The sequence below is a fragment of the Styela clava genome, chromosome 4, assembly GCF_964204865.1.
Source record: "Styela clava chromosome 4, kaStyClav1.hap1.2, whole genome shotgun sequence".
Taxonomy (NCBI): domain Eukaryota; kingdom Metazoa; phylum Chordata; class Ascidiacea; order Stolidobranchia; family Styelidae; genus Styela; species Styela clava.
Genome location: NC_135253.1, coordinates 12,606,552 through 12,632,912, shown reverse-complemented (window position 1 = coordinate 12,632,912; position 26,361 = coordinate 12,606,552). Strand labels below are relative to the sequence as shown.

At 33.9% G+C, this 26,361-nt stretch overlaps 2 protein-coding genes across 3 annotated transcripts; one reads left to right on the top strand and one right to left on the bottom strand.

The window, feature by feature from the left end:
* Window positions 1-342: 342 nt before the first annotated feature.
* LOC120325643 (serologically defined colon cancer antigen 8 homolog) lies at window positions 343-9,971 on the bottom strand. Its single transcript, XM_078112125.1, has 13 exons — window positions 9,585-9,971; window positions 8,911-9,045; window positions 8,598-8,723; window positions 7,429-7,658; window positions 6,671-6,815; window positions 5,647-5,793; window positions 5,029-5,206; window positions 4,531-4,604; window positions 3,952-4,080; window positions 3,067-3,199; window positions 2,310-2,484; window positions 1,036-1,237; window positions 343-438 (listed from the first exon to the last, which is right to left on the bottom strand). The coding sequence occupies exons 1-13, from the start codon at window positions 9,840-9,842 to the stop codon at window positions 415-417; spliced, it is 1,956 nt and encodes a 651-aa protein (XP_077968251.1). The 5' UTR covers window positions 9,843-9,971; the 3' UTR covers window positions 343-414.
* A 101-nt stretch (window positions 9,972-10,072) lies between these two features.
* LOC120325640 (RNA polymerase II-associated protein 1-like) lies at window positions 10,073-26,361 on the top strand. Of its 2 annotated transcripts, none has more exons than XM_078112124.1 (20): window positions 10,073-10,588; window positions 11,015-11,743; window positions 12,027-12,141; window positions 13,104-13,290; window positions 13,945-14,115; window positions 14,335-14,489; window positions 15,517-15,677; window positions 16,232-16,478; window positions 17,017-17,254; window positions 18,244-18,413; window positions 18,893-19,033; window positions 19,502-19,664; window positions 20,523-20,668; window positions 21,203-21,394; window positions 22,562-22,684; window positions 22,972-23,114; window positions 23,661-23,793; window positions 24,668-24,839; window positions 25,608-25,772; window positions 26,131-26,361. In XM_078112124.1, exons 1-20 carry the CDS (start codon window positions 10,333-10,335, stop codon window positions 26,308-26,310), a joined length of 3,987 nt encoding a protein of 1,328 aa, XP_077968250.1. In that variant the 5' UTR covers window positions 10,073-10,332; the 3' UTR covers window positions 26,311-26,361. The 2 variants fall into 2 exon arrangements, with proteins under 2 accessions (XP_077968250.1, XP_077968249.1); XM_078112123.1 differs by having other exon boundaries at window positions 10,078-10,588; window positions 15,517-15,686.

The window sequence follows — 26,361 nt, the reverse complement described above, 5'->3', positions numbered from 1 at the left end:
AATGCTACACCAGAAATTTGTCGTATCTTGAAAGTTTACATTCGTGTATTAATTGGTGCAGTTCAGTAATTGAAAAAAACAAAAAACGCCCATGGATGGCTCTACTGACATTTTTATCAATCAAAAAATCTGAGTGTTCCCTGTGAATGACTGTTAAAAATTTTTAGTTTGTGATTCAAAAATTTTGTCAACAACTATTCCACATTTCCTGAACAACAACAGATTCGGACATTGCTGTCAGCTAGTATTATGTCATATAACACAGTGTAGTGTTGGCGAGACAGAATACTACCATTTTGTTTCTAAGTTTCTCTCTGTGTCTGACACAATTCAAACAGTTTATTTAAAAAAATATATATTGATACTGCAATATAGTAAGAAAATAAAAATAGTATAAAATGTATTCAATTCACATCAGGTGGAATCTTGGTTCATGACCTATAAAAAATCATATAAAAACATTAGTATTTCAAGAATGTGCATATTACGTGGCCACTATGAAATGCTATAAAAACGTAAGACAAAAATATTCAAAGAAACAAAACTGCCTTAGTTTGTATTGATAAGAATAGATCATTCATATTCAAGTTAAACTGACTAAATAGACAGGAGCTGTACCCTGGGTTTCCCCCCTCAAGTTAAGGAGCTTATGCTCAACAAATGGTGACCAGGGGTGGGTATTTTCTAACATCTGATGTTTTCAGAATCTTGAATACTTGAAAGATATGTCACAGATTCTGACTCTGACAGTTCGCTGAGCTTTCACACACAATAATAAAGTTTCATTAAAAACTCACTTTGAAGAAAAGAGTCCTATATCCGAATTGCGTCATAAAAAAGTTGAGAAATCCACCCCAACCATCGATGGACAAAAACAAGATGGTGGCTATTTAAAATTTTCGTCTGAACCGATTCGAATAATTTGCTATGGCAATAGGGCCTGATTTTGATTTAAAGTATTTGATCTTCGTGTCCACATATGAGCATTAATCTTTTCATTGACACTGATTATTTACCTGAAGAAAATAGCAATACCTGTGACTGTAAGAACTCAATTTCTTTCTGCAACATTGATTTATCCAAAACAAGTTTATCATTCTCTTCAAGAACCGTTGTAGCGTATCCTGCTGATCTTCTGTTTCTCTCATCTAGTTCTCTCAAACGAACTTGCATTTCACGATGAGTTATACCATGTTGAACTACTTGTTCTTCTAAGTCCGCGTTTGCCACAACGAGTCTGAATATACAGTGTAGCAAGGGCTTTAAGCAAAAAGGGCAAAACTTGAAAAAGCTCCTTCTGGGGAAGTGAGGATTTTGATTTTTAAACTCCTGAAACTTTTTATTGAAATACTTCGGTGAATAATATTTTGATACCAGCTTAACAAGAATCAATTTTTTTATAATATTTTTAAATAAAATAATTTTTTCTCCGAAGTAACAGTGTTCGTTTCGAAACGGTATGTTATTAATGTGTATGAGTGTGCCCGGGGATGGTCAAAACCAATGTCCCCTCTAATTTTTTGTAGTATGTGTGCGCAGAAATTTTGGTGTGTACGCACTTTTTTGGAAATGACAATATTTGTGCAAAAACCAATGAAGAAATTTTGGCGTTCTAACCGGGTAATAAGTGGGCCTACAACAAACTTTCTCAACCTGCCAACCGAGCACATTGTTACATTACATTGAAATACGTCTATGCGCAGTAAATCTATGCCTGTGCGCCCCCTCTGAAAGCTGTGTACGCGCGCACATCTCAGAGGGAACACTGGTCAAAACTGAATAATTTGCTATTCCGAATACATTTTAATATAATATTATGGAATATCGACATAGGTCATATTAAACAGAGAACAACATGCGAATATATACATAAACAAAAACTCAATCAGTTATACACTCAAACAGCAAGAGTTAACAATAAAGCTCAATAAAAAAATTGTACAATTTATCATAACATCATGTAAATATAAACTTTAAGGTACTCTCGTAGTGTGTGTGCCAGGTTAGGGTGATATTCCAATTTTTCTTATTTTAGTTCCATTACGAGTTTGGGGACTGTCTGTGTTAGCCAAGTGAATATTCCTCTGCCCATAGGTTTCAGTCCCTTTATAAAACTTGATGTGGAGTATGCGAACAAAATTAGTTACCTCCATATTGGTACACACACTTCTGGAGCACCAACTGTTTAATATACTTATACTGCGTATGTACTGGCATTTAGCAAAGTCTTAAATAACTGATTACAAAGGATACTTATATCGTTCTATTGAAAAGCATGAAACATCAAGGACATAATTAATAAAAACCACCTATTTAATCTAGCTGTCGCAATAGCTTTGTCTTGCGATAATGATCCATTTTCTTTCCGATATTTTTTTGTAACTCTCCTCAATTCATTTTCCATTGTTTTTCCTTCTTGTTTTAATTTTTGAATCAAGTTGGATTGTTTTGAACTAATACCTTCTAAATCGGAAAGCCTTTGTTCTGAAAAAGGAATAAAAATTAGAGAAATCCTTCAACAAGATGATTTCTTCGTTATATACTTTGTGTAGAAAATAATATATGTATTTGAACAATCATAATTATAGCAAATTCCATCTATCGGTTCAAACCCACATCTAACAAAATATTTGAAGAAACAAAAGAGTAATGCTTAAATAGCAAGGCCACAAATCTGTTATCTGATCATACATATGCTCTAAATTGAAATTACAAGTTAAATTTCACCACCACAGCGATACATGTTGGTATTGGTCTCAGTTGAGCTTGCTGTTGGATGGAAAGATGGAAGACTGGTCAGACCGAATGCCACTTGGTGGCACAATACACACAAGAATGGCAAAATTTGCGCCAAATATCACACAGAGAAAAGAATTGAAAAAATTTTAAAACGACACAATAAAATTAAGTCTTCTAATGATCTCATGTATATTTATGTACTTAGAATTCAAAATTAGTCCATTCGTCATGGAGAAAAGCAATTTTTTCACACCAATAATTTGGAAAATGATCCCTGTGTTCACTTTGTAATTATACATTATACATAATTATGAAATATGCACCAACCATATTCCACTCCAGATCTCTGAATCGTTTCTTCCAATTTATTCTGTTTATCTTCAGATTCATTTTTTAACATATCTATTTCCTCTTGAAATTCTTTTTCTATTTTTTCTCTCTCTTGTCTAACATCTTGCAACTGTTAAGTACAAAATAAGATATATAAGCATCAATAATTAGACCCAAAGGGTGAATGGATTCAAGCTCAAAAAAAAAAAAAAAATGATTTTATGATAAAATTTCATGCATATCTTGAAATAAAAATAAAAATTCCTAAAAGTAAAAACATTATCATGTGATAGGATTTTATATTTCTTGCAAATGGAAGACTACAAGGTGGCCTATTCATAAAGCGAACCACAGTCTTTTATCTGGTCACTAGGACAGGTATAGGATTAGATACTCAACCCAAACTTTGGACTTGGCTGATGGAATAAGCAGTAGCCAACAAGCTAATATGGATGATGATGTGGTCAGGGACTCCAAAACAAAACGAGTATTTGAAATAATGCGAAATTTTGTATTTTAATGTCTCAATTTTTAGAATAATTGAGGAGTTCAAATTATAAATGAACTAATAACAAATAAAATAATGAACTGAACACAACACAACATTGGTTATTTCTCCAGTATTTCCAAATATTCCTTGAATATACATTGTCTTCATGACTCATTTCAAGAAACATTTTGTTATTCCACTATTATTACTCAGTATTCAGAATAGTGGATTAATTGGTTTTGGTCATCAATGTTTGTGGGCATTACTCAATCATTTTCTATGGTATGTGTCTCACACAAATAGTTATCAGTATTTCTATATTGAGTGTGCTCAAAATGCTTTACACAATTGGCCGAACCGCCAAGACAAATTTGTGTAATCCCCAAACTTACCCTATGTAAAGCATCATTAAGTTGTTGAGTGAGTGTTACATTTAGTTCATTGCTCGCAAGAGCTTCAGATTGAGCAGCTGAGAGACGTCGTCGTTGATCAGTAGCTTCTTGCTCAAAACGAACTCTTTCCTGTTTATAAAAATACAATAGAGCAATGCTCAAATATATGGAAGGCTAAAATAAAGTAGTACAGGTATGCAATCTGTCACAGAAGACTACCAGTAGCGCAGTATTCACGACTTCGCCTGATCACCAGAATGCAACCAATGCAAGGCAGAGCTGCCACAATATATCAACATTTTAAACATAAAAAGCTGTATATTGGGGCCTAAAACCAAAAATGATTGTAAATCGTGCTGATCCAAGTACGTTTGAACATATCTATCACTAATAACAACGATTCAACAATATTCAAACAAAAATTTCAATGCCATTCATGTCCAGATTCAGTTTTATTTGTAAAGGTAAGTATGACGGTTCAGGCTGAATAAAATCAAGATAAGTGGGGTAGGAGGGGCATTTCTCAGTAAATGGGTTTGGCAGAAAGTGTAACTTAAGCAATAATCATTTCAAACATACCTGCTGTGTTCTAGTGAGTTCTTGTTGTAGTTTAGTTTTAGTGTTCCTCAATTCGTCTTCTGCTCCTTTATAACCTGTTGATGTAAGATAGGATTTGCGGCTGCGAACCACTGCCTTTTGTTCGTATACCAGTCCATGTCAGGTATGAGATTATTCAGCAAGTTATTTGTGACAGATGCATAGACTTAGCTTCCTCCACCGTAACCGTCCAGCGATTACGTAAACCACCCTAAGGCGGCTAGGACTCTCACACATATTTATCCCTCACGCAATTCGAACCTGCGAACCCACGGGTATTAAAAAAGATTCATTACCTAATATTGGATAGTGGAAGCAGGCACGTATAAATGTTAAAAAATATATTTACAGTTAGGGTAGATTCAAAATAAAACGAAATAATCGTGATATATTGTACTGTAATTAGGGCTGATCGATGCCATTTATAACAGTATCTGTATACTATTATGATCAACCTATTATAAATCTCGAATGGAATACCTTTAACAGCAGATCTAACTTCATGCTCAATTTCTGATCTCATTTTACCAAGATCCTCGTTAGCACTGAGTAATTGTCTCCTTGCTTCGTCAAGTTGTGTTGTCAATGTTACTCTTTCTCTACTCATTGTTTCAATCGTATTTTCATAAGTAGATAAAATTGCAGTCATTTCACCAACCTGTCCGGAGATAGAGAATATAATATCATTGTTATTCAGACATCGATGATTAAAAACCAGTGATGAGAAGCCGTAGTCTGGAGCCATGAAGGCGTGACATTTTGTTGTTGCAGGAGCCAAGCTCACCATGGGAGATGGGGCTGGAGTCGAAGCTACCAGAAATGTTAGTTTCCCCCAGTTTCTAAGTATCTACATTTCTTATTTGCCAATACTTCATTAGAATAATATAATTTTTTTCAACTTTTTTCATAATTTTTTTCAAATTCACTTTCTAATATCAACTGCATTTGAGCTGACGTTTTATGGTAGTGATCATACCAACAAACACTTCAATGCTATAAAGCCGAGGTCCAGCTCAAAGGTAAAAAATGAATCTCTATGGCTGGAGCAGAAGTCATTGTGATTTCAAACTCGCTGCCCAGTCTGCATATAACTCTAACCTTCTTCGAAAGTTCATTCATTTCATCTTGACAAGCACGTCGTTGATGAAATGAAGCTTCTGCAATTCTTTTCTGTGTTGATGATATCTCTGATTCGAGTCTTTGTTTGATCAAATCGTAATCTTTTTTGAATCTGTCATTTTCAAGCTGAAAAAATGGCAACGCATTTTTTTATGCAATATTTCATGCCTCCACTCTAAACAAGGCTTCATGCAAGCAGTCATTATAGGTATTAAGGAATTTTTGCAGTTCAACATTGCATATTCAATTAGTTACACCTTGGATGAAGTTCCAGCGTAATTATGTACAATATTCGGTGTTTCAGAAATATATGTACCAATGTGGAGGTAACTACGTTACAACAAGTTGTGTAAAGGGACTGAAGTCCTATGGCCTAATCCTAACCTGGCACATACACTACGCGAGTACCCAATGTTCTAATTTACTAGGCCACTTATAGAAAAACAATTCGTTCAGTATTTTGCTTGAATCGTAGTATTTTGCTTCTATTGCTGTATTTTGCTTTTATATTGCTTTCATTCAGTATTTTGCCTTAATTGCAGTGGTCAGGTAGGCACAAAAATATATGCAGCTAAAGTGATTAAAAATACTAAATATTGTCTATAACAGCGTTTCTCAAACTGTGTTCCACAAGATACTTTGGAGCGCTTTGCGGGACAGGGTTCGACATTGCAACTGAACTGTTCGCCACGACGAGCTTGGTCGTTCTTCGGCGACTCAGAGTCTCAAATTTGGCGACAAACAGGCCTCGCTATCTGAACAGGCGAACAGATTTCGTGCCAGTATGGAAAACATTCAGTTTTCGTTAAACGTTCAATAATATTTACTGTCGGCCTAATTAAGAATTAAATCAAAATCTTATAAGGATAGATATTCTGAAATATTTTTAAAGAGTTGATTATCAATACAGACATTTCATCTATTGACATCTTTAGCGAGAACCTGAAGCAACATAGAATACAAAGAAAATATAAGAAAAAAATTTTCCATAAGAAATACAAACCTTGGTTTGAGATTTCTCAAGTAGCATATCTTCAACCATCGCTAAACTCCTTTGAACTTCTTGACGAAGAGAAGATTCAATTTTCTGTGCTTCCATCACGGAATTTCTCATGGAAGCAACTGATTTCATCAAATCATCTCTTTCTCTGTTAATTACATTTAAACGCCAAGTTAAGAATTTTCTGAAATGAGAATGGAAAATGCTTGGGCGGCAAGTGATTTATGAAATATTTTTGTGTAACAAAAAATAGAATGAAAAATTATGTCAAGAATAATAAAGAACAAAGATAACGTGATTATTACCCCCTTATTTTTGTTTTATATTTTCTTTTTATTAAAAATTTGATTCCAATTTTTTAGGTCATGGAATAATGCATTTTTCAATACTTTGCGTGTTTCTTTTCTCCAGCACAGGGCGTGTTTCGGATAATGATAGAGAAGAGAAGAGAGACTCACCATCACCACAATCAGTCACACAAGACTATACACCCAATGTCAGCTTTCACTCAGCTTGGATCTGCTGCCCGAGATGGCTGTCCCTATGGCCCTCCCATGGGTGGCAAACATGAGATTTGAATCTGAGATGTGTTAACTGCCATATCAACGCAGTTAAGTCTAATGCTATAATCACTAGGCCATCGTGTGGCCACTCTGCCCATAGCAGCCAGTCATGATAACAAAGAAGTAACATTGATGGTTCAGTAACATAAAAGAAAAATTTTATTTGGAAACGTTCAAAACACCATGTCCAACACTTACTTTGTTAATCTCTCAATCAAAGGAATATTTGCATTTAATGCGAGAGGTTCTTTCTTCAATTGAACACTCTGATCTGCAGAACTTGGTGTTCGTAAAAATGCATCCATTGCTTTTAATCTTTCCTTTAAATCGTTATTATCATGAAGTGCATTCTCCAAATCCTTTTTCGTTGTGTGGATTTCCGCCTCCAAACCTTCAATTTTGGCTTCGTAGATTGCTTTGATGTTTTCCTGGAACCAAACAAAATGAAGGATCAATACAAAATGATTTGTAGAAAATCATTAGGGCTTTCAAGTTGAAATCATGTTTCCAACACCTCCCCACCCACAGTTACAGTGTGTAATATGATAACTTGCAATTCAATATAATTATTTGTTTATGAAGTTGCAGTTCGTCGATGATTGCTGCATCATGTTTTAAAATCAGACATATGTAATTGCCTTACCATAGTGTTTTCTTACTTTACTCAACCTAACCATGTTTTAAAAGCATACATAAATAATTGCGGTACTATAGTGTGTTGTTACTTCACTCAACTTTACTCATTTTACTATTTACTTGTTTCCCGAGAGCGTCAGCGATTCGCTACTATGTGTTTTCTTGTTTAATTGGTAACATTAATTAGTGGTTTGTTTTACTTAAGATTGATTCTAAATGTGCTTTAGATTTAAGTTGGATAAAGTTGATACTCAGTTGGACCTGGATAAAGTTGGTACTCAGTTGGACCTCCTGAAGTATGCGCACCAAGATAGCGCATAACCTGAACTCAGGTTGTGTACCAGGTTAGGGTTCAGGTTATGCAACATCTTGGTGTGCATACTTCAGGAGTACCACTCAGTTTCTAATTCAGAACCAGGATTTCAGTTTTCCAATGGCAATAATTGAAGTCAAAATTTTCGGCAGAAACTCGAAAGGCATAAGTTGACTAAGCATTTTTAATAGATAATTATAATTAAAGAGACTTGCACACATGAAAATTTTTGGTATCAAAATTTGGTTTTTTCCTGGTTCCCAGCTACAATTGAAATTTCCTTTCAATGTGTGAATTTTGGGAGCTTCGGTCGGGAGCTTCAAATTGCTTGAAATATGAATTTTGTATAAATTTTTTTCAACTTAAAGACCCTGTTTATTACAAAGCAGATCAGTCAAGTTGATTTGAAATGAGTTACCATTTCCTGTTTCCATTGTTTCAATGCTTGACCTCTGAACTCTTCATTGTTATCATCATTTACTACAGATGTGTTCAATGATGAATATTTTCCATTCCAATATTTTTGTTGTTCATCAACAAATTCCTATAAGGAAAAATATATAGCTTTGACTAGAAATTGACATGATAAAACTAAAAGTGTAAAAAATAAGGGCATTTTGTAATTAGACAAATTCCTCATTAGCGATAACGAATACAAGAACACGAATAGACCTTTTACTTCTGATATATTTCAAATCCATATCTACAGTATTAGAATTCACTAACAATACCTTTTCATTCTCATTTGCCACCATACTTGCTTTAGCAATGGTTTGATGAATGATATTGGATCTCATATTATCGTGTAATGCTTGATTTTCTTTAACAACTTCAGACAACCTTCTTTCAAATCTTAGTAATTCATCCTAAAAAAAATTTGAAATCTGAAGATTCAAACTTGATGATTGATTTTAGGAAAAAAGATATTACATAACTTAAGCGAAAAAAGTTTTCTTATAAAATAAGCCATTTGACCATTGCGTATAGCTACGATTGTCCGAAATGGCATCAGTGCCAACTAAAACGAACTCCATAACACAAGCGATCTCTCTTTCATCAGTATCGCTACGACAAAAAATAGCTTGCTCGGTTTTGGATGATCATCTGCGCTTTTTGGACGACCATCCGTATACTTTGGAGGGCCTTATTACGTAACTGTGACTTCGCAGTGATGTAAGTTTCGGTCAGGTGTCAGGTGGGGGTTAGGAATGCCTAAGCAAAAATTGTTGAGCTATGCCAACTGGAAATACTTGTGGGCGTGTACTTCGGGATACCCAATAAAACTGTCGAGACTGGAAGAGGGAAAACGAGATCAATGGATCAATACACAATAGTTTAAAAAAATCTCAAAATATTCAATACGGTACAGTATCATACAATCTACTATAATATTTCTGAACCTTACTTTAACAAACTTGTTTTCCTTCTCTAGGTGGTCAACATATTCGACTTGATGAGATAAAACTTGAAGAATTTCTTCAGTGCCATCTTTGTCTCTTTTTGGAATTCTCTCCAATCTATGGTCTGGTCTGTTTCCGTGCTTAGAAGTTGGAGCTCTCTCCGATCTATTGTCTGGCCGATTTCCGTGCTTAGGAGTTGGAATTCTCTCCGATCTATGGTCTGGTCGATTTCCGTGCTTAGAATTCCTCTTGGAAGATGACATATCTCTTTCTCCAATAATCTATAACATTGACTAGACTTCAGAAAAACACAATACAGCAATAGCAGCGAATACCAAGCACTCGCAAACCAAAACACCACAACGAAAATAGGCTATTTTGATTTTAAATTGGAGTAAGCGGTTGTGGTGCCCCGAGTTTGTGACGACTGAAAGCTCACACATTATTACAGTGGCAATCCTGTGTATGAATAAAGCAAAATATATAAACCGTGAATACCTTAACTTAGTTAAAATTATTTATAATATAATACTAAACATAAATAATAAATTATTTTTAAACACAAGAATATTTGTATTAGCTCTAACCAAAAATCGACTCAAGCACTCTCACCACAACATAATTTTTATCCGGGTATTCCCCCATCGCATCACATGTGTTGCTGTTTGATTGTTTTGTGTTGTTTCTTCACATTTAACTGGATTAACGGGTGATCAATTGGAGTAATTTTTATGAAATTAAATTTTAGAAAACATGTTTACTAACAGACCGAATTCAGACGAAACGGAAGATGATTTACTGGCGTTTCAACGGGATTTTCTCGCAAGTGGATCTAAACCTGCAACAACAGTGATCAAAAAACGCAAAAGTGATGAAGTTCCAGTTGCTATACATACTAATGACAAAGATATCGTGAAAATAGATGACGATGAACTAGAAGAATTGAACAAAAAGCCCAAAATACAGTCCCCCTTTGAAAGGAATGATGAAAAGGATGTTACATATGCAGGTATTTGATTCTGAAATTGAGTGAACATTGTCTGATTGTGTATTGCTGTCTGACAGTACCGGTATTAAGGCAATATATTGGCATAATTGTCATATTTGATACATATGAATGCAATTATTTGTGTTATGGAATATTAAATGTATTTTAAATTAAATCATGTTTATCAAACAAATGAAGAACCTTTGCTATACTGCTTTAGGAGTCGGTATAAACTGGTAAATTCTATGAATTTAAATTTGAAAATGCAGAAAAGTCAAGATCAACAGTGGCTTGATTTTAATTTTTTTTTACAGTATTAGATTTTGTTATTGACTTATTGCTGTTTAAATAAAAGGGCTTGATAACGACAAGTTGTTCTTGGTATAGACACATATTTCAAAATAATTTTCAGTTTTACACAATGTATTTTTATTTTTTTATTTGTAGAGAAAAGTACAAGTTCAACAACATGTGAAAATGCAAACAAAGAGGATGAAGATATGGAAACACAAATGGATGAACATGACACTCACATTACAGCAGTTCTGAGTAAAATTGAGGAACGTAATATGGATCAAATGCCAATAACATTTCCTACTTTTAGAACAAGTGCATTTCCATCTGTATTTCTCAGGGCAGACAAAAACGTAGACTCTGCCAATAAAAATACAAATGAATTTAGTCCACGGAAGAGCATTTTTGCAAGACAATTCAAGAATAAATCATTAAGGGATTACGGTATGGATGATAGAAAGAAAAATAATGAAGCGGTTATTGTGGAAGCATGTCCATTGAAACCACTTCCAGAGGCAATTTCAATTAACAAACTGAAGGAATTATATCCAAAATCAAGAATAGTATCTGGGGATGGCCTATCACAAAAGCCATCGCAATTTTCAAGCAACGAATGTCAGAAAATTCATGATGAAAATATAGAAAAAATTTCAACTATGTCTGAAACAGAAATACTTGCAGAAAAAGATAAACTGATTCATGAATTGAATCCAACATTGGTGAAATTTTTACAAAATCGATCTGTGTCAAAACATATAACAAAGGAAGAGAACTTTTTGAAAGATTTAGCGAAGCAAGTCGTGGAGGACACCAGTGTCGATCGGGAAGATGAAATCAGTTCAGGAGATCAACAAATGGATACAGAAAATGATGGCAATATGGGTAATAATAGAAAGTTTAAAATATTGTGCATTGTACAATTGAAATAAATTTTTAAAATTAATTAATCATTACAAGGCTTGGATTAGTTATTTTTTAAGTTTTTATATGGTGATGATGACTTGTTATTTATCTGCATCACCTTTGCTGTGTATATTGTTCAAGCATATTATCGGACACAAAGTGAACCTATGGATCTTTTTACAAAATTTTTGTTATGAAAAAAATGGCCTGCGGAATAAGTAGCTAGAAGATTTTGTTAATATACTTTATTCTAACTTTTCAGATGAGTTTACAACAAAAGAAAAATTTGTAAACATGGATATTGTTGAAACAGAAAAATTGGCATGGATGGAAATGATTCCAGAAAAACATAGAAACAAACCTAAAATTTCTTCTAGGTAAGATTTATTCTTCTGACATTGTCTAGTTTATTATGTTACTAATGTGTATGATTGTGGTAGAGATGTGGATACAAAGTTGTTGCATTTTATTATTGGTATTCAAGGCAGATTTAGATTAAAATTTTTAAGGCTTTCGTTGTAGTCAAAATTTCTCAAAGGTATCACAATATATCATTTAATTTTCTAAAATACTGTAAAAAAAATGAATAATTTTCATTTTAACTTATCTTCATTCCCAAAATCTACTCATCAAATATGCATTAACTTCTACTTTTACTTTGTTATGCCACGGTTACATATCCCGATCTAGAATATATATTTATTCTAAACTATTTTACGGTTATGAACTTTTTAAATTGCATTTCCAAATGCTGTAACATTTTATTAAAAGACACAACCATCGCTCTATATTCTGACCCCTTGTTTTCATAATTGTAATAAAAAAGTTATGAGTACTCAGATTAAAAGGAAGGTGTATAAGGATTGCTGGATTCATCACTTCTGCATTGTGGTTCATGTCTTACATTAACAACCACACAGATATGAAATTTTGAAATCCATAACTGTTTTCTTGTTATATTGACTTGAACTACTTCAAGTCTCTCGCTTATAATCACTCCAGCTTCGGCACTATACAAAATGCTCTTAAAACTATGATATAAGGTATTCAAGTTTTAAAATTAAAATTTTGAATATACAAATTCAACTTGAAACTTTCAAGAGGACAGATTTTATTATTTGTATGAAGTATTGGTCAAATTATGAATGTTAAAAGATAATAAGATGGTTGGGAGCTGGAGCCACTAAAATTTCTGGTTGTTTCGGCTCCATAGTAAGCCTGGCTCCGGCTCCGACTCATGTTTGACCAAAATGTCACAGCTCCATGGCTCCCCATCCCTGGTTTCTAATCCGCCAACTTATATTCATCTTAACTCCTGGCTCCTGCATCTATTTTACAGGTTTGATTTTGATGGCAATATTTTGGATGACAACATTAATATTCCATCTCATATTGGTCTTCATCATCACGGCGATGAACCTGACTTACCTGGTTATAATCTACAAGAGCTATTTATACTTTCACGTTCAAATTTTACTCAACAAAGAGTTTTTGCAATGACTTTAGTTGGAAAAATTTTAGCGAAGGTAGAATTTATAGATTTTGTAATTTTGTCACTCGATAGGAACTGTATAGAAACTATTTTATATACCTATATATTTGACTTTATACAAGTTAGCTTGGAGCGAGACTGCGAGCTCTATTTATTAACTAATATGAATGCACTAAAGAGAATGCACTGATTTAAAAATCACAAACAGAAACATAAAAGCAGGGGTGAAATCTTGGAAGACATTTGGGGAGCTCTACATGACTACATTGCATAAATGATAACCACTAATTGAGTGAATTATCCAAATGTTTTTATTACTTAAACCAAGAGACAGAAGTTGACATTATTGGGCTACCTACGTAGCAATTTGAAACAGGGTTCAAAATTGAGGCTTACCAGTGTTAGGCTAGTGTTTTTATCGAATGGTATTATTTTTGATGACTATTGAGTTATATAGAAAATAAAGAGTAACATAGTATACCCCAGCATGTAAGCGTAACAGACTTTTCCATTAAATTATTTTCAATAATTGAAAATTTAGGAGCAGATTTTGGGCAAATCGTTTTATGTATCGAACAAATATCAGATTATTTTGGCCCTTAATTCATTGCATTCCTGTTGATTATCCTTTTCAAAAAATCATTAAATTAACTAATATTATGTAGCTAACTATTTGTGTCATTTTCAGGCTAAAGCAGGTGAATATGTCAAAGACACTTCTGAACCAGTACTGAAGAATTTACTTGAATCAGGAATATTATTTCTATTGCGTTGGTCTCTTGATGAACAATCTGAAACTCTTCTTCAAGCTTCCGTATCTGCATTACACTCATTGCTTTGTCCATCTAATCATACTGAGGTGGGTTAGGATTGAATATAGAAAAAATTGGCCTTAGTGCCTTTCCCTATAGAGCGCAACAATTTGAGCACAATTATAAGGACCACTGGATCACATTTTTCTTAATTTCTAATTTAATTTAATGTTTTAATTTAATTTTGGCACCTTTTGTTGCTATAAATCCAAAAAATAATATTGTGAAAAACAAAGTTTTTGTTGTACTTTTCACTTTTCATTCAGGAACTTTCTGAATTGAAGTTTTTATCAAATCGTGGTTGTGAGACAATGAAATTAAACCCCAATGTTGGTATAAAACAAGATGACACTGATTATGAAATTGCTGAGAAAGATGTTATTGCTGGTCTTATCAAAATGAAAATCTTACAAAGAATAAGGTAATGAGGTATTGCATACAGATTAGTGAATTTTTCTGGTTTTGAAAATCTCAAAAGGAGGGGACTCAAATCCAGTGTTCCCTCTAAGGTGTGCGCGTGTGCGCGCACACACAGCTTTCAGAGGCCGCGCACACGCATAGATTTACTGCGCACAGACGTATTTCGATGTAATGTAACAATGTGCTCGGTTGGCAGGTTGAGAAAGTTTGTTGTTGGCCCACTTATGACCCGGTTAGAACGCCAAAATTTCTTCATTGGTTTTTGCACAAATATTAGTCATTTCCAAAAAAGTGCGCACACACCAAAATTTCTGCGCACACATACTACAAAAAATTAGAGGGAACATTGCTCAAATCCCCCTTGGAGTGTCAATATTCACAGCTATTGAAATTATGTGTTATCAGGGATTAGAACCATGTATGCCCATATCCAGCTGGTGGCTTGCAATGCAATTAATTTCAATTTCTTGCAATTTGAAACCATAATATTGTCACAATTTCCTTTGATAAGTTTGGCAGTGATCATGTTTCAACTATAAGAATACTAATTTCATAGAAAAACAGTTGGTTCAGTCAGAGCACATATAAACTAATTATTACTATTTCATCACTGATCATCCTTAGAGAACAGAGGTTGCACATTCATAGCTCATGAGAGATGGTATTCTGGTGAAGTATTGCTGAACATATCATTGCAGCATGGTCCTGGTACCACTATTTGCCTTTGTCTATTCGGTCTGGTAACCAGACAAGAAATGGTGTGGTTTACCATATAACTGAAAATCCCATCAACTTTAGTAGTATTTTATGAATTTTATTGAAACTCGAATTAAAAAGCCGCTTTTAATTAGGATATGCTATTTTGTCCAATCTGTTTATATCAATCTTCTTCAATATGCATGGTTGCGTATGTAAATGATTGTGTATTTGGTTGTATTATAATACAAACAGTTAGAAGATACACAAGTTGGTGATATGCGAAGAACTCGCGTTTCATACTTTTCAACACTTTTTAATTACTTTTTCAGATATATTCTAGAAGTTTGTCGACCATCACCTGTGACTATAAATCATTGTTTGGATATTTTAATAAGGATTTGTAAACATTCTATCAAATCATCAGTTGAAATATTCGAATGTCCAAGATTGGTTTCCTTCATTATCAAGTTTTTGATTCCTGTTGTTAAGGGTGATATTGGTGATTATATTTTTGACATCACATTTCTGATTTTTAGATAGAGCTCATCGATGCGGTGCATTGTGCTAAGCGTTAGGAATACGCTTGCCATTGCATATCTGATTATTCTGCATGGGATTGCTGGAATCCCCGAGCGCTGGTCGAAATCCCTTAGAGACCACGAAATTTTTTGAAACAAATAAAAGTACGGTAATAGCCTTCTAGTGAAAAATACAATCTTTAACCACAGAAGGTTTCAAAGCAATTGGTCCAGGAGTTAATGAGAAAAGCGATTTTTTCATAACAAAAGAACAAGAGTAAGAATACAAAATGATGAAATGATTCATAGGTCCACTTCATACCCAATAAAATACATTAAAAATTGAGCAATTTAGTATAGCGTAACTATAAACTTAGCTTTGAACTTTGTCAAGGCGAGAATGTCAGACACATAAAGAAATTATGAATGATGGGTATCATTTTTGTTTTTTCATAGCTTAACAATATTTAATCTTTTGCAGACACAAATAGTATGTTTTTTAAATTATTACTTGTTTGAATTTCAGATTCTGGAGACAAACCAGGAAATTCTTTTAAATATCCATTTCCGAAAGCTATCAGATTACTAAGAATGTTATGTATCGCTGGAAGACATCTTACATCTCGATTATTAAATGACCACAAAGATGTTCAAGCATTAATAGTGCGATATGTTGCTAATGATCAAGATGAAAATTATTCAGAAACTGAGCAAGAAGTTCTGAAATTATGGATTGTCTGTTGCTCGTATGGATTTCTCTGTGACTTATTCAGGTAACTGCTAGTTTCTCTTTTATTGATTATCTGGTGCATATTGCTAAGTGTTAAGAACACACTTGATTTCGCACTACTGTTCACCCTGTGTTGTTTGAATCCGTTGCAGAATATGTATAAGAGGTTTGCTAGATTGTTGGGTGGTTCATGTAGTCTGTTGTGGTGTCCTGCACTTTCATGTATCTAGATCAATTGTGTGGTAAACTATTCCATTCTTTACCGAGTCTTGTAACCGTACTGTGTAACATTTCCGTATGATTGGTATAGTGAGGTAAGCAGTTGTTATCCAGTGGGGTATGTCAAGAAATCCATAATAATACACAAGGTAGGATTTTTCTTATTCAGTCCCAAAGAGAAAATCTGATGAGACTCCATCCAAATGACTGCCCAAACCTCATGTTTAATGACCAATCCAAGTCGAGTATATAAATACTTGAATGAAGAAAGGAGGAAAATTTGATTTACCAGCAGTTACTTTTTTTATTTGTTTGTTATTATGCTAATATTTCTGGAAATAACAATTTTATTTTTATTGCAGCGAATTATTTCAGATTATCGTTTTACAAATCCAATCATGTACCACAATGTTATCTTCTTGTAACAAAAATGGTGATTCGGAATTCAATGAAAGATCACTGAAAAAATGTGGATTGATTTTAAAATTATGTTCAGTTGTTTTCTCATCTACAAAAATTGAGAATACATCTCAATGCGAAGAAATAGGTCAACAAAATGAGGTTATTATGAGCATTGCAACAGATATATTTCAAAGTAATGTAAGTTATTGATGATTATAATTTGACATACGGTATATGTTTGGCGTTGAATCCAGGGCTGGGAAGCTGGTTATGAATTACAATGGCACCAGCTCCGAAGCCACAGGTTCAATATACTTCATTTGTCAGTCCCGGGGCTAGGCTCCAGTTCCGGCCATTTTTTGGTCTTACCACACTGAAACTTCAACCAAAATTTTGAAATCGATCTTCAAAGATTAGATATGCAAATTCAATTTGCAAATTAATAAATTAATATTAGAAATTGAATTGTAAAAAAGTTATAAGCTGAAAAGGATAGATTTTATTATTTTTTATAGTGTATTATGAAGTAATGTATTTCAAAAAAACATTGACAAATGATACCGGTTATATGATGCAGATTAAAGAGTGGAAACTTTTTTTTTTTTGATACAAAGTATTTTCTCTTAACCCTTGTTTGATCAGGATGAGTTTATTCCTGAATTTTTTTTTCCTCACATGCTTCGTTTTTGTTGTCTTTAATGAAATGGAGTCTTTCCTTAGAGGAAGGAGGATGAGGTTGCATTTTATTTTTTTGTGGGATAATAATTGGACACAAAGTGCATATATGGATTGTTTTGTTGAATAGTTGTTATTGATTTTTTTGGTGTTATTTTAAAAAAGGGTTCCCCACACAATTGATGGGCCATTCGATTTCAAATTTTTTAGTATTTCACTTTTTTCCAGTTTTCTCCGAGCTGTTTGTGGTTCTATTTTAGTCCAAATTGTGGGGATTTTTATAATTTAGCGACATACGGTTATCTGTTATTCAGTATGATTCTTTCAACATTTGACTGGAATTTTGTTGACGTTGTAGTGAACATATTTGTCTTCTCAACTATGTGTCGATATATTTGAGCACTGCTCTCTTGTATTTAGTAGGGCATATCCCAGGTTATTTATATGTTTCCTTGCAAATTTAATGTTAAGTTACCTAATATACCTGATTTCAAATTTTTTTTTTATTCCAGCAACTTAGTAATTCAGTTTCATTACTTCTAATAACAACCGATTTTCTGACATCATATTTGGAAATGCAGAGTAATGATTCGAAATATAGTTCTGTGAATCTGGCATCTTACTCTGAAAGATTGTCAGATAATGTTCTACCCTCTATTTACAAGTGTATACAACTTCTCAAGTAAGTACTGATGCTGTGGTTCTCACCTTTGCAGTGCCATGGGTTCAAATGAGAATTTTGCACGCTAGTTAGGAATAGAAATGGATATATGGTCCTAATTGTCAAGTGAATCACCTTCTCGGTAGAGGATTATTCAACTACATGTACAAGTGTTCTTTACTAGAAAATGTCACAAAAGTTTCCCTGTGTTGCATTTGAAACTAAAATTACATTTGCAAACTTCACGTCACTCCAAGCACTCACAAAAAGACTGAACTTTTCTGAAAGTCATTCAAAAAGTGTGAAACTTGATTATGATGAAAGTTTACATAGTTCGTTAACTCTAAAAAATTTTCTGTTGAACTTCGAACATATGGAGTTAGCATGTTTAAATCACACCCCTTATAGAATAAGCTGATTCCATTCATTCCTAAAGTATTACTGTGGTTAGTATCATCAGTTCTGACTTGGTGTACATATTTGCCATTGTTTGTTCTCAGGTTCGAAAATCTTGTTGGTGATCAGATAAGTGAAAAAATACCATCTTTGCCTGAAATTGATGTTGGATTAACAAATTCAGAAGATTTAATGAAGTTTCAACTTCTTTCGTCATATCTTCAATGTTGTGTCACAATCTGCAGGTAAGATATAACAGGGAGGAGGGTAGGAATTTTATATTTATCTTGGGGAGAGGAAATTCGATATGACATCGTAATCATATGACGAACCACAACTTCTCATCCGGTTACCAGTCCATGTTTGGTATGGAAATAGTTAACCAACCATATGTTTCAGATGCATGGACTTGATGGTGGAGGAAGCCATAATTGACCAGTGGTCATATGAACCACTTCCTAGGATGGTGAGGAGTCCAGTAATCTTCTCGCACCAAAAAATCACCAACTGGATTCTAACCTGCGAAATTGCGCATGATTATCAGGGCCACAATGGCAAGCATGTTCTTAACACTTAGCATGATGCGGCAACTGCCGACAAATATGTAATGCAGAGAATTAAGAGATATTCAATGACATTTCTCGTTGATGCAGAGTTGAGTCCGAGACAGAATTTGTTGTTTTTATTCGGATCCATGTTTCATCATTTTACAGAATTAATAAGAACTGCTGTCAAGCTCCAGTGTTTCAATCCACCATCACACACATAGTAGAAAATTATCAATGGATGTTATCTTCTGATGGATGTGGATCTAATTATTACATGAAAGCCAGAATATATTGTTTGTATTGGTCAGTCAACCTTTATCAATTGGTGGTGGGTACTGAATATTTTCTTTTGTGTTAGGATTTTGTAAACTAATATTTTTTTTGAATTGTATTTGCGTCTTTTAGTGGGTGTCCCAACCTCCTGGTTGATCGAGAATGAGGGCCGCGGTACTCATTTTTGTCAGAACTAGCCATACTTACTCATCTTCCTTGTGCCTTCTCTATTCTATGTTAAAAATCTTTTTCGACACCAACTTATGTTAAAAAAAAATGACCCACCATCATAGAAATGAACCCAAGATGATGAAAATAGTTTGAAGAACACTGTTTCAGAGTATCTTCTTCATAACGTTACATTTTTTTATCTTACGATTTGCATAATCAATCAATAATTTCATGAAATTTTAGTTTACATGAAATTTGCAGTATTTAAAATTATATTCTAAAGTATTTGATTTTACATGATTCCGAAGCCTACTTTTTTATACTTCGCCTTCAATTTGAATAAGGATTGTATAAGCAGCCGTTAATGAGGAGCTGCTTTTTTTGGAATGACGGAATATTGCTAATTCGTCATTGCCTACCTAATTGATTACATGGTGTGGTGGGTCAACATGGTTGACTAGGACGCTAAACCCATACTTGCATAGTATTTGTGCAGATGTTTTGCGGCCATAATAACGTTATCCTTCATTCGCCAAAATTTAATTATAGACATAGAATTTCTGTAAATAAATTGCTTTCATATTAAATGGTTAGGTATTGTCTACTAATTCAAAACAGATGATAGGCATGGGGATTCGAATTTAAGATTTCCAACACTTAGGGCCGATATGGGCAAAGTGCACCATTAAGTTACACCATTGGCTAACTAACTTAATCATCTCATTAACACTTTTTTTATAAGGTCACAAATTATGGGAAAAATTTCACTCAGCATGGACATTTCTTCTACATAGCAGCATTTCGATGTTTTACACAACTTGGCTCTGGTGATGAGCACTTGATGCATTGCTTGTTGTCTTACGTCATTTTTCATCCTGATTTAATAAGGTAATTACTTATAGATCTTTAGATCGGTAAGTATGTTGATAGGTATTTGTCTGTCTGTCTGTTTGTCTGTTAGATGCACGCGATATCTCACAAAGGCGTGGTTGAATCTGCTCCAAATTTGCAAGTGCATTCATCATATCTCGGACCAGAAGCCTATCGATTTTGGATGAATTATGTCGTATAATTAGCGAGTTATTAATAAATTAGTGATGGGACACGCGGTGTCACTATAGGGTCATGAATCGAAACTGCAGTTTCGATCGATAAGTCTTCGGTCCCCGACCGATATTCTCGTTGTTTGATTGATAAAATTTTATTGTTATTCTGTCAGTCCCATAATATAAAAGTCAGCCGTTTGAGTTTGAAACAACGCGTTCAGGTAATGAACTGGGCCAAAAATTGAATAATAACGATAGCAAGGAGTCAAGCATTTCTCCTTTATTTAACCAGTGCATGGTGCATCGATCGCAGAACTGAACGTTATTGATAAGAACATGTAATTTTCTTCTCACAGCCTCGCTTCTTATTTTTTAGAAATGCTCTAAATCCAACCACGGTTCTAACACAGTCAATGGCATCTATGGATGTTTCTAAAAGTTTATCAGCAATAGCAAGTGATCCAGATAGTACAATTTCTTTAGCAGTATCAAGCCTTTCATCTATCCGTTCTACATACATTTCAAGTCTATATGTTGATCCAAAAATACTCTCGGAGTCCAGAGACAGGTATGATATGCCAGTACGGTATATTATATACAAGATGCTATTACTTTTCAATTACCAAATTTCTTCTGATAATTTTTTAAATAATCTTTTACTTCTGATAATTTACATGTTAAGGGGACGTTAACGAAACTTCACATTTTCTCGCTTACTCGATTTGACGGTGTGCTCCTCACACCTCCTACTTTCGCATTCGCAGCCTCGATTGAGTGTCTACAAACGTTAACGTACCCATAACATGAAGGTCTTTTAACATTTTTTTTGTTCATAGTTTATGCCATTCTGTTTATTAATGTAACTATTTACGTCACACTTACATGTCCCATCAGTCTAAGTGGGCACAATTTTTGGCCCCTTGTCCAAAAACCTTGCCCACCCCTGCATCAGACGTATCTACTTATAGGCCGCACAACTGATTGAAAAAAAAAGATTCAAAGTGCACCTAATGGTCCATAAATTACAGTATATAAAATATTAACTTGAATACAGATATATAACAAGTAAAAGAGTAAATTTATTCTGAAACCGATGCTAACATATGTCAACCCTTTTTAATTTTTAGCAAAGAATTTTATAATTGATATAAATAGCTGCAGTTTGTGTATTATCGAATTTGTATAATAGTTTTGCCATTTGATTTATTTGAGGGACTTGAGCAGTTTTAAACCCATCTTATGTGTAAAAACAAAGTACCATTAACAAATAATTTTTACATTTGGTCTTTATGATAGCGGACAGTATCAATGAATAATGTTTTTTTTAAATTTTTGGTCCTATAATGTCCTGTTTATCAAACAGCTTGGCAATGTTATGATTGTTTTCTTCTAACTTCTGATAATTTAAATGAGGGTACTGATTTTTTTTCCAATGAATTGTTGTTTTGGTCTGTTGTAGAAAAAGTGTCAACATCTGGTGTCAGTATTAGATTGCGCTTGTTTATCTCACAGATCATTTCAATTTAACTAACGTCCACTGATCATAATGAGTTTGTTTTTAGTAGCATTCGTGAAGCATGAAAAATCAATTCATTATAGCTTTTCATATCAATGTCATTTTTCACAATCCTAATTAGTCTCAAGAATGTGAGACGTTTCCTTTTGTGAAATACTATGGAGTGATTGGTTGTAGAATCTACTAAACAAACCTATTAACTGATATTCAATTTTTCAGAATACATAAGAAAGTTGACAACATTGCAACCTTTCTGTTGAGATCTGATGAAAATGAGTCATCTGTCCCTGCAGACTGGTCATTCATACCTTTGTTACAAATATATGATCAAAGTATTTCCAGGTAAAATAAATACATAATGTTTTTTTTTGCTCTTGTCGCTGCATCGCTGTGTAATTATCTAGTGCCGGGTGTTTCGTGTAACTGCTGGTCTGTTATGGCTTCTTTCACCACCAAGTCCATGCATATGGAACAAATAGCTGATAAGCTCTTGTTATACCCAGCATGGACTATTAACCAGGAGAAAAGCAATGATTCGCCATATGATTAAGCCGCCCTATCATCTTTACTTTCTCCAAAATCAATATAAAAAATTCGATCCTAAATCCTATCTAATGCTGTTTCAACAGGGGTGAACTACTTGGAGGAAGTTTAACACATATTTCGAATAGTTTGTTGTATCTTTGTCTTTTGGAATATTCTTGTGAAGAATGTCTTGCATCTGTTTCTGTAACGGCAAAGATTGTTCGCCTGATGTGTGTTTTTCTGGCGGGTGAGTGAATTATTGCTCGGTGTTTGTTTAACTTGAAAGTTCACAATACCATCATTATATAGATTATTTTGGTGGAACCACAGTACTGTATATTGATGTAAATAGTAAGGTTTTTAAATTACATTTGGTGGTTAAATACATGCTTCTAATTATGACAGCTCCTGAACCTGTTTGAGACAGTGGTAAATGATTGGTATTAGATACGTAGGTTACATATAGCAAAAGATACCTAAAAGCTCCATATAGACAGGTTTAAATTTTTTACATTACATTGCTAGCTCAAATTGGAATATTAATATTTTAAATAATATACGAGGAAATTGAATATTTTTACTGTATTTTAGAATTGTGTTTTACCGTTTTTATGACAAATTTGAGTATATGCGTAAATAGATAATGCATGTCCTGAATTTCTGTTATTCAATGTACAGAGTGAATCTAATTATTTAATTTGACTGAACTGCTTGGTTGTTTTTGAAGATAAATTTCCTAATGGGGCATAGCCTACTTTATTACTGCTTAATGCTATCCTGTTTTTTTTTTCAGGAAATGACATTTTTCTTACATCCAATGTGAAAAAATGCTTAATGTTCTTGTTTTCTCATTATTGTGATCTCAAATCGCTGCAATTACTCGACTTCTCATGCCCAATTCCGGGAATATCATCATTCTATGATTTGTGAGTTATTTTTAATACCCACTACGTCCTGTGTCTGTGTATTCAGATACTTTTTTAAATTGATGCAAAGATTCGAATATTGAAAAGTGTCATATGGGGTTGTAGTTCATGACTGGATTCCAAGTTTCAATAAAAAGTTCTCTTTTGTATCAAAGTCACTAACAACAGGTTCTCTCATTTTAGAAAATGTATGTATGTCACTATGTAAGCTACTTTAACATGACACGCTTTACAAATATCTTTGGTCGAAAGACCAAATATACCGCTATTCGTTTAAAACATAAAACGAGTACGGGGTTGCTGAGTATCACAATCTTGTGCAATCATCATCAATCCCACCACAGGTTATGATACACCACGGTTATTTGTCTTCAGTTGTCTGCCTTGAATAAATGTTTTATTGGATCTCTGTCATGATCTTTGTAGCAATTAAATCTACAGGGCAAAACTCCAACAAAATGCGACCTCTGCGCAACCCTATCAACAATTTAGCAATTTAGCGAAGTCTTCAACACAGTGGTTCCCAAAGTTAGTTTACCGAGGGCCAAAATAGGAAGGATAGAAACCGAAGGATATTCGGAGGCATAGAGACGGGAGTGCCTGCAAGGGGCCGATACCGGTATATTTGAATTGTTACAAATATACACATGCCCAACTGTGACAATAACGTAACAATTGGCAGTATCTAGAACACAAAAATGTAAAATCATAAAGTGTAAAACTATTTCACTTAAGATCGGCGGGCCATATTAAATCGTTATGTGTGTCGTAATTGGCCCGCAGGACGCGGCTTGGGAACCACTGCTTAAACATATATAGTAAATTTTTTCATAATTTCATGTAATATAAAATCTGTACAAAATTTTCAATATAGCTATATATCACTTTTGGAACAATACGAAGGAGTATCGTATGGTGACGAATTGTTTTCTGCAGTTGTATTACTTCCTTTACATCAGTTGAATAATGGCATCAATGATATTAAGAAAGCATTATGGTCTGATAGAAGAGATATATTGCGGATACTGAGTCTGCCAATATCAAAGGTATGCCATTCAAATTGAAATTGTGAATTTTCTGGAGTTATAGTAAGAAATTAGAACTTTCATCAACAGCGCACTGCACAATGCTCAAATGTATGAACACAATTATCAAATCACCACTTGATGGAATTTTAATATAATGGCGAAGAGCCTAAATAAATTTGAAAATAACCTGGCAGTGTTATCCAAGTCTAATATTACCTTATCTTATTCTGTGCTTCTGTTTATGACTCGCTCACAATTTATATACATGTTGTTCCCGATACAACCTTTTTAACATGAGCTGTCTTTATTATCAATTTAATTAGCCTTGTCAGTCGAGTGCGATTGGGGTGCTAATACACAATTTGGTTGGCAGAGCTGGCACCATGGGTATATGGATCTTCCCTTTCGTCTTAGGAGATAGCTTCAAAACAGTATATATAAATTACGATAGATAATGTGTACTGATTTGTTACGTGAATAACGACATTGGTGGACCAAGGTTTTCACTCTGAAATATAAACTTTGTGTGCTGCACGTGATAGGGCCATTTCGACAACAGCAGGGAGCATGACAAGACAAAAAGTTTTATATCCTGTTCCTAAATTTATTTTATGTTTACTTTTATAAGTCTGATTGAACGAATTTACTGAATTGAATTAGGTGTAGATGCTTTAGATTTAAATGCTTTGTTTAGCAGTTTAGAGCCTTTTGATTAGAGCCAATTACTATTCAATTTTTCTGTTACTATATTTTATCAGACGATTATGTATTACCATTTCCTTTCAGCTGTTGATTCCAGTGTCATGGTATTTGTATCCAGTCGAAAACGACGTATTTATGATTCGCTCCTATGTCAGTGCTTTAGCTCAAGGTTATTGTTCAGCTTTGAGATGTCCTGTACCTTATTTGATGGCAATTCATCATACAGCGCAATTTCTATTCAATGATGAGGTAATGATCCTTTAAATGATATAACAACCCCCTGCTTTTTGGCAGTGTGCAACAGCTACATCAGTGTTCATGTTAGTAGAATGGTCATAACAAAATGCTTTCAAAATAGAAGAAAATTGATGTATTTTTAACTTTTTCCGTAAGAGTAGTATATGATTTACTGATGTTTCGGCTTCTGGACATTGCAATTGTGAACGATTTTCCTATTTCCTTTGCCTTATGTATGCCAGAATTTTCTATCTACATCAAAAACGTTTGTGTAGCTCAAAGTTCTTTTATGACCTAACTGCGCGGGTCTTCATAAAATATTGTCAATTTTATCCCATTTTTTTAATTTGAAAATGTATTTTCTGCCAAGGTTGATGTATCGTTGGAAAGTAGAAAGGAGATATATCATGGCGTTATGAAGATCAAACAAGATGAAATTCGTAAACATATCCTTCTTTATATTTCTCCTAAAGATGGTATCACTGGATTTCAATTTTCCTCTGAAATGGCAGTGGACAGAAAAAGGACAATAGCATTTTTGTCAGTGTGATTATGCCCAGATGCAAACTTGAATATGCTCAAATAAAATATTGGCAAATTC